At 40.4% G+C, this 9813-nt stretch overlaps 1 protein-coding gene across 1 annotated transcript; it reads right to left on the reverse strand.

The window, feature by feature from the left end:
* Positions 1 to 739: 739 nt before the first annotated feature.
* Positions 740 to 1819, reverse strand: LOC132657091 (speckle-type POZ protein-like). Its single transcript, XM_060393312.1, has one exon. It carries the CDS (start codon positions 1817 to 1819, stop codon positions 740 to 742), a length of 1080 nt encoding a protein of 359 aa, XP_060249295.1.
* Between the last annotated feature and the right edge of the window lie 7994 nt (positions 1820 to 9813).

Below are 9813 nucleotides of genomic sequence, written 5' to 3' on the forward strand. Positions count from 1 at the left end.
GAGAGTTAAAGGACAGCACAGGAAGGCAGAAGGAATCAAATAACTTAGGCCAATGGGGGTACACAGAGAAACCCACAAATGACTTCATCATTTTTAATCATTTTGTATTTTATTTGTAAGGTTTGGTATACAGAAATATATGTGCCCGCGGAGGCAAGAAAGTGCCTCAGATCCTGTGTATGTCCAGTTACAGATGGTTGAAACCTCTCCTGTGTGTGCTGGGAAGCGTCCAGGTGTCCTCTGCATGAGCAACAGGTGCTCTTCCCAAATGAGTTATCACTCCAGTCCTTACAAACTGATCTTAAAAAGAAGTCTTCTTTGCCTGTACCTTCTCATATCATTACAGGTTCATGTTTGTTTTCCCCTTTGCTCTGATCCCCTGGTCATGGGTTCTGCTCAGTACAATCCAGACATGTTTCAGCCCAAAGCACACCTTCTGAGATGCATCTGTTGCAATCAACTGAGTTTAATCTTAGTTTTGAACTCATGGGACACCTATCAAATCAGTAAAGCAACAAGGTAGACATGAGGTAGAATAAAGCAGAGTCCAGGGCTGTCCAACCAAACAGCATTCCACCTTCTTCCAGCCATTTGAAATCGTGAGCCACTATGCTGTCCATTCCCAGATTCATTTTAAACTCGACAGCAATACCATTCTCAACCTGAGAGTTGCTGAAAATAACAGTGGCTGCTGTTTCAGGAAGACTGTTGCAGGTCACAAGAAAGCAGGTGCTAGGATTTATCTTCTCAAGCGTTTGAGAGGGGGTTCCAGGAAAGGCCTCTGTGCAGAAGCCAGGGCATGAAATGCTTCATCCAGCAAGTGGGGATGGAAATTCACCATGACCTTCCACCCGGAAGTCTCAGAGATCTCAGAAGCATGAACTGTGATGAAATCCAGTGCCTGCTTTTTCAGCTGCTCTGCACTGTGGAGGTCAGCCAGGATGAGAGTGTGAGCAGCACTCTCCACTGAGAGGTCCCTGCAGAGGGTATCCTCACACATAACCTTCAAGCGCTCCTGGCCATACCTGTCAGCAGCTGCCAGCACATCAGTGGCCATGGTGTGGAGGTTTGGTGCCTTCCCCGTGTAAATGAAGCCCATCATCTCCTTGAAGACTTGAGGCTCTAGGTCCTTGATCTCAACTCTGTTCTTTCTCCTCTCCTCCATGTCATGTTGAAACATGGCCCTGAAAACTGGAGAGCGAGCTGCTAAGATGGCCTTGTGAACCCTGAATTCCTGACCAGATACCAAGAGGCAGCAGTCGGTGAAGAGGGAATTTTCCCAAAGCTCTCCTACCTCATCTGTCAAATTGCAGCTTGGAACCTTGATCGTGGATGTCTGTCGAGAAAGGCTGAGGACATCTTGGCTCATACTCACCTTGCAGAAAAGAGTGAGCCTGCCATCAGGTAGTAGCCATTGGGCCTGGGACAAGAGGAAATCTCTATGGATGAACTGTTTGAATCCCCTGTGTTGGTATGGCAGGAAACTATTGACACCTTGGCTCTCCACATTATTTCTTTTCTCTCCATTGGCATCTAAGATCCAAAACTGGAACTTTGCCCAAATGGGGATCTTTGGACAGCTGAGCAACTCCAGAAAAACTGAAAGGTAATCTCTGCTTTCTTCATCAAACCCGTTTTGGTGTAGTTTCAAACACCATTTTGTTTGGTCATTGTCTTCTGATGAGAAAACCGGACTACTAATGGCTTCACTCAATCCCTCCAGAGAAAAATGGAACTTGCTGATGCTCCACTTGTAGGAAAATGTCTTAATGGTGATCTGTGTGGTGCCCCAGCTCTCAGCTGCCAGGTCCTCTGACATTTCTGCTATAGGTAGTTTAGAAATTAAACTGGATCAAGGAAAAAAAAAAAGGAGCTAGGATTATTTCCTCTTCACCCTGCAGTACACAATTATAGATAATTATTAAAAATTTAATTCAAATACTACTAGGTTCTCCCTTCTATGACTTTAGAAAATTGTATCTCTTTGAATATCTAAGTTTGAATATTAGTGAGAGAAGTTAGTCCTGGTCACTAGCTACACCTAAATTGTGTGTGTGTTTGTGTTGACACTTAGGTTAATGGCTGAAAGTTTGGACTAACATATCCAAATTCTGAAGAGTGGAATATTATAGAGACTCTCATTTCATATATGTTGTACTAGTCCGGGTTCTATAGAGTAACACAATGCACAGTATGAACCTCTCTTTATATGTAAAATTGGTATTATGACAATGACTTACAAACTGCACTCTAGCTAATCCCACAATAGTTAAAGCCAGTACTTACTTAATCCACAAGGCTAGAAGTCTCAGGTGGTCTTCAGTGTATGCTGGACTTCGGAAGAAGTAGCCTCTAATGCCAGTGAAGTGAAACAATTGCTGTCAGGTTGAGGGCAAGCTGGCAAAGAAACAAGGTTTCATTCTTTCATGTGTTTATATATGCTTCCTGCTGAAGGCGTGGCCTAATCAGATGGGTGTCTTCTAGCCAGAAGACCTGGATTAAAGGTGTGTGTGTTTGCCTACCTCAAAAATCTGTGCTTGAACTGGGTCTGCCTACTTCATGTCAAGCAAGAAGCTTCTAATAGGTGTGCCCTCCCAGACTGAATTTTACTTAGTTCTAGAAGCTGTCCTTTGCTTACCACGGTCAATGTTCCTTAAAAGAGGATGAACTCTGTCTCTGTCCAGATATTGTTTACACTTGTGATGGTGTTACACTCATCCCTGCCAGAGACATAATCAGAGAAAGCATGTTTTCTCTACCTTGTTATGTAAGGGTCTGAGTGTGCACAGCATGGAGGACAGGAGGAAGATCTCATATATGGTGTCCAGGAAGCAGAGCCGGGAAGCTTTGAATGTGGGATCATTCTTTCTGACTTTTATTCCAAACTGACCAGTAGTCTGTCTGATGGCTCCACCCTGATTATACTTATACCTTTCCCTCAGAGAATCCTCCTAGGAAATACTTTCCTAGTTCTACTTGAGGGTGTGGTTTTTGAATATCCTAAAGTTTTCTGGATTCAATCATAGAATTCAGATGTTCAATACCTCATGTTCTGCATCCTCCACTGGTGAATTCTGTCCTTTCAACCTTAGAACTGTCATGCTTGCTCTGCTAGGCTTTAGTAGTGAGAGATTAATAGGTTTCCAAAGATTATTCAGGTTTCCAAAGGTGCAGCATATAGTCAACAGTACCCAGGATTGTGCTCTGTGATGTTTCCCATTTTGTAAAGCGATGTGTAAAATGCTTCTTACATCTCTTTTCTCTTCTCAGTTCTTCACATCTTGGAGAGACTCACTAAGCCTAGAGAACACAGAAATAGTTTCTGTGATGGAATCAGCTCAGCAGTTCCCAGTCCAGCTTTCCTGTGAGTCTGGCTCCAAAGCTGCTCATCCCTCAGTACAGCATAAATCAGTCAATTGGCTCCACAACCAATGATATGATAGTATGCCTGAGTGACCCCAAAAACTCTACCAGGGAACTCCTACAGCTGATTAACACCTTCAGCAAAGTGGCTGAATACAAAATTAACTCAAAAAAAAAATCAGTAGCCTTCGGGTATACAAAGGACAAATGGGCCAAGAAAGAAATTAGGGAAATGACACCCTTCACAATAGGCACAAATGACATAAAGTACCTTGGTGTGAACCTAACCAAGCAAGTCAAAGACTTGTATGAAAAAAATTTCCAGTCTCTAAAGAAAGAATTAGAAGAAGATATCAGAAGATGGAAAGATCTCCCATGCTCATGGCTTGTCAGGATTAATATAGTAAAAATGGCCATCTTACCAAAAGCAATCTACAGATTCAATGCAATTCCCATCAAATTACCAACACAATTCTTTATAGACCTTGAAGAAAAATTCTCACCTTCCTGTGGAACAACAAGAAACCCAGAATTGCTAAAACAATTCTTTACAGTAAAAGATCATCAGGAGGTATCTCCATCCCTGATCTCAAGCTGTACTATAGAGCAACAATACTAAAAACTGCATGGTACTGGCATAAAACAGACTGGTGTTTCAATGAAATCAAATAGAAGACCCTGACATTAATCCACACACTTATGGACACCTGATTTTTGACAAAGATGCCCAAACCATACAATGGAAAAAAGACAGCACCTTCAGCAAATGGTGCTGGTCTAACTGGAATTCTACATGTATAAAAATGCAAATAGATCCATACTTATCACCCTGCACAAAACTGAAGTCCAAGTGGATCAAAGACCTCAACATAAAACCAGACACACTAAACCGCTTAGAAGAAAAAGTGGGGAATAGCCTTGAACTCATTGGCACAGGAGACAACTTCCTGAACAGAACACCAATAGCATAGGCTCTAAGAGCAACAATCAATAAATGGGACCTCATGAAAACGAAAAGTTTCTGTAAAGCAAAGGACACTGTCTTCAGAACAAAACAACAGCCTACACATTGGGAAAGGATCTTCACCAACCCTATTCTGACAGAGATCTAATATCCAGTATATATAAAGAATTAAAGAAGTTAAACAGCAAAAAAAAATCAAGCAATCCAATTAAAAAATGGGGTACAGAGCTAAACAGAGACTTCTCTGCAGAGGAGTATCGAATGGCAGAGAATCACTTAAAATAATGCTCAACCTCATTAGCCATCAGGGAAATACAAATCAAAATGAATCTAAGATTTCACCTTACACACATCAGAATGACTAAGATAAAAAACTCAAGTGACAACACATGCTGGAGAGGTTGTGGAAGAAAGGGAAACCCTCCTCCACTGCTGGTGGTAATGTAACCTTGTACAACCACTCTGGAAAGCAATCTGGTGCTTTCGCAGATAACTAGGAATAGCGCTTCCTCAAGATCCAGTTATACCACTCTTAGGCATATGTCCAAAAGTTTCTCAAGTACACAATAAGGACATTTGCTCAACCATGTTTGGAGCAGACTTATTTGTAATAGCTAGACGCTGGAAACAGCTCAGATGCCCCTCAGTGGAGGAATGGATGCACAAATTGTGGTATATCTACACAATGGAATATTACTCAGCAATAAAAACCAAGGAAATCATGATTTGCAGATAAATGGTGGGATCTGGAAAAGATCATCCTGAGTGAGCTATCCCAGAAGCAGAAAGATGCACATGGTATATACTCACTCATATAGACATATAATATAGGATAAACCTACTAAAATCTGTGCACCTAAAGAAACTAATTAAGAGGGAGGACTCTTGCTAAAATACTCAATTCCTATCCACAAAGGCAAAGAGGCTGGACATCAGAAGGAGATAAGAGGGAACAAGTCAGGATCCTGACACAGACGACCTCTGAAAAGCTCTGCCCTGCAGACTATCAATGTAGATTCTGAGACTTATGGGCAACCTTTGGGCAGAGTGCAAGGAATCTTAGGAAAGAAGTAGGAAACAGTAAGATCTGGAGAGTACCGGAATTCCACAAGGAGAGCAAGAGAACCAAAAAATCTGAGCACAGGGGTCTTTCCTGAGACTGCTATTCCAACCAAGGACTATGCATGGAGATATCCTAAGACCCCAGCACAGATGTAGCCCATGGCAGTTCAGTATCCAAGTGAGTTCCATTGCAATAGTAACAGGGACTGTCTCTGACATGAACGGATTGGCCTGCTCTTTAATTACCTCCCCTAAGGGGGAAGCAGCATTACCAGGCCACAGAAGTAGACAATGCAGCCACTCCTGGTGAGACCTAATTGACTAGCACAGAAGGAAGGAAAAGAAGACCACCCCTATCAGTGGACTTGTGGAGGGGCATGCATGCTGAGGGTGGAGGAAGAGAGGGATTAAGACAGAAGGAGGGAGGGAACCACGCGGCGATACAAAGTGAATAAAGTGTAATTAATAAAAAAAAATGAACAATAACAAAAAAATAATCAGACATCAAAATATATAGAACATGGTAAATTTACATATTCAAAACAAACAGACAGAACTATAAAATATATTTTTACTTCTTATAGCTGTACTTTCAAGGGAGAAACACCTTGCTATCTGTTGAATCCAATTTTTATATCCATAGAGGCTTGCAGCTTTTTTTTAAACCTGATAATCTCCTGTTGCCTATTAAAGAGCTGCCTGCTTGCACAGAAGCCTTAAACATTTCTGAAAACCTGTTTTATGCACTTCAGCAGTAGTATCAGTCTTAAGGTTGGGTACTATAATGGCTTGCATCCCATATATAATCTCAAAGGGAGTTAAGCCTAGATGGAAAGGAGAATTCCTAACCCTATAAAGGGCAAAGGGGAGGAGCATCACCCAGTTAGAGCGAGTCTCCAAGGTCCATTTAGTTAAGGTCTCTTTTAATGTTTTATTTATTTTCTCTATCTCTCCTGAAATTGGGACCTAGATGCACAATGCAATCTCCAATTTGCATCTTATGTCAATCATACTTAGGACCTCTTGGACCCCAGGACCTTAGTCTGGGACCTGGGTGCCATCTTGGGACATTCTCTAAACCAGTGACCTGCCTCCTTGCAACGTGTACAACGGTTCTTGCCCAGTGGTGGTCTGTGTCATCCTTTGGATCCTTTATCATTGACGCTTTGCTAATCTCTAGGGTTTGGAATATTGTTGGCCAGTAAGATCTTTGCCAGATTCTGGTCTGGAGAAGACTGATTAATGAAAGCCAAAGCAACTGTACTTATATGTCCAGGCTTCTCTGGATCTATATGTGTATACCTGCGGAAGGCTTCCTTAATCCTTTCAAGAAAGGCAGCTGGACTTTCATCTGTCCCCTGTCTGACATCATGCACCTTGGCCAAATTAGTAGGACATCTTGTGGCCACCTTGAGACGTGCCAGTAGAGTCTGCTGGTAGAGTAGGAGATGATCTCTATCTGCAGCCATGTTGTAATGCCAATTGGGCCTCTTGTAGGGAAAGTGGTTGGGACTCCTGCAGTGTCTGGGACATTTTTCAATGCTTCTGAAATAATATGTCTGCTCTCTTCTATGGCAGACAAAACTTTTAAAAACTGCTGACAATCAACCCAGGTGGGCTGGTGGGTACAAAGAACAGTTTCAAAGACATCAATCAAATTCCTAGAAGTGTCAGAGAACCTGGAATTCTGAGTTCTCCAGTTATCTGGTTTCCTCAGAGGGAGAGGGTGCCCAGCAGATCTGGGTCCTTGACAGTCGGCCAGATACTGGTTCCAACAAGATAAAGGGGCTGGAGCTAGCTGGGGAAGGCATAGGGAGCAGTTTAAAGAGGAGGAGGTAGGGCAACTTCACATCCTGATGTAAAGCCTATTAATTCATTAAGTAAATAAGCAATAAAGAAAAAAGGAGATACGGCAGTAGCCACTGAGTGCTAAGAAAGAGGAGAAAGGGTTTTAATAGGGAGGGGGCACTGAGGAGTCTGCACAAACATCCACAGCTGAGCAGAGCTGGATGCACTAAACTTGAGTTTCCTGAACAAAGAAACCAGGAAAACCCACAAAACCCTCAATGTTTTTATTCATTTTGTATTTTATTTGTAAGGTTTGGTATAAAGGCAAGAGGGTTTCTGGGACCTTATTCTGTGTAAAGACAGGACCATGGGGGCTCTGTTCCTTCTGGAATCTGTGCGTGTATGTGTTTATCTGTGGAATTAAAATGATGATATTTTAAAATGTGACTGAAGATATTAATATTTTTGGACATGAGACAAATCAACACCTCTAAGTTTGGTCCTGGACCATCAGAGTTAAACTCTATAAAACATTTTAAAATTTATCAGGTATTTTAATATAATAATCCTTGGATAGTCTAACAAAAACTTAAAAACAGTTTCTCACCCCTTTGGGGGAGGTCAGAAGACCTTGGTATTTAGTTTATTAATCTTACAAGGTAAAATCAAGTCATGCTGTTTAATCCAAGTAAACAAAAACTGCAGTTATTACAATATATCACGTCAAAAAATCTTTATAATATGTTGTTCTTCATTTTAAAAGGTTGGAGATTCTTGAATGAAAAATGTTTGCTTATGCTCTTTTATAGGACAAAAAGGACTACAGCTCCATGTTAGCCCAGCGATATGCAGGGTTATATTCAGATCATTGTTAAATATTATGCAAAGTATATGCCTGGATGCCTGTACCTAAAATAAATGATTTAATGCTGTTTCTTTCTGGCCTATGGATTTGGTATGGCCAGAATAGTCTATTTTCGTGAAGCCTGCAGGCTAAGTATAGTTAGTTCTCTGTTTAATGCTAAATAAAACTTTTGTCCTTTAATTTTTGCTGTTAAGTTTTAATACAATATGATAGGATTAATAAGATTTGGTAGCCCCTTTATAAATTATGTTTGATTAAATTTTTGCTTTGATTTTATTTTAAAAAGAGCAGATTTAAAGTTATGCTAAAGAGTATAGTTGAGTACACAAGATTAAATTTTACCTAATCTCTTTGTTTAGGTTGTTTTTTTAAAGGTTAATATTAAAATGGGTAACCATAAAGTTTGCCTATATAGATCTACCTAATATTTGATTCTAAAACATACATTTAAAATATTTGGCAAAATTAAACATTATAACATCCTGTTTTATAGGACACAGTTTAGAGCAGATGATGAAATTAGAAGAAGAGTAACTCAAATATGCTGGCTCTCAGACTTGTCAAAGATCTGAAAAATATGGTATTTTAACATATGTAAGCTTATTATGACAGAGTCCAACCTGATGAGCCACAAGAAAATAAATTAATTCAGTTTTTAAAGGTACAGCCTATAGATTTTCCATTTTAAATAAAAGTTATTCCAATTGTTGATACTTTAATGATATTTACTGATGATTCAATATCTGGTGTTGCTGTCTATGCTTATGAAAGCAAAACAATGTCTTTTCAAGTGTTTAGCACATCTGTGCAAATAGGAGTTATCTACAGTATTGGCTGTGTTTCAAAAGTTTTAATAAGCAGTTTTAAACATTTTTACAGATAGTGTGTATGTAGCTCGCTCTTTGCCTAGGTTAGAGACTAGGCAGGTCAAATCCAGATATTTTCTCCTGCTGGAATTTTATTTTTTACAAATTCAAAACTTGGTACAGGAAAGAAACTTTCCCTTTTTTATAGAACATTTAAGGGCTCATTCTAATTTGCTAGGACCCCTGTCTAAAGAAAATGCATTGGTAGATAAAGCCACTAAAGTTTATTGTTGACAGTTAAAAAGAGCCCAGGATACCCATAACATGCATCATCTTAATAGTCATAGTGAAACCTTAAATATGGGTTGACTAAAAACCAGGCCGTACTGAAATAATATGTCTGCTCTCTTCTATGGCAGACAAAACTTTTAAAAACTGCTGACAATCAACCCAGGTGGGCTGGTGGGTAAAAAGAACAGTTTCAAAGACATCAATCAAATCCCTAGAAGTGTCAGAGAACCTGGAATTCTGAGTTCTCCAGTTATCTGGTTTCCCAGAGGGAGAGGATGCCCAGCAGCTCTGGGTCCTTGGCAGTGGGCCAGATACTGGTTCCAACAAGATAAAGGGGCTGGAGCTAGCTGGGGAAGGCATAGGGAGCAGCTTAAAGAGGAGGAGGCAGGGCAAGTTCACATCCTGATGTAAAGCCTATTAATTCATTAAGTAAATAAGCAATAAAGAAAAAAGGAGATACGGCAGTAGCCACTGAGTGCTAAGAAAGAGGAGAAAGGGTTTTAATAGGGAGGGGGCACTGAGGAGTCTGCACAAACATCCACAGCTGAGCAGAGCTGGATGCACTAAACTTGACTTTCCTGAACAAAGAAACCAGGAAAACCCACAAAACCCTCAATGTTTTTATTCATTTTGTATTTTATTTGTAAGGTTTGGTATAAAGGCAAGAGGGTTTC

This window comes from Meriones unguiculatus, chromosome 10 (assembly GCF_030254825.1).
Source record: "Meriones unguiculatus strain TT.TT164.6M chromosome 10, Bangor_MerUng_6.1, whole genome shotgun sequence".
Taxonomy (NCBI): Eukaryota; Metazoa; Chordata; class Mammalia; order Rodentia; family Muridae; genus Meriones; species Meriones unguiculatus.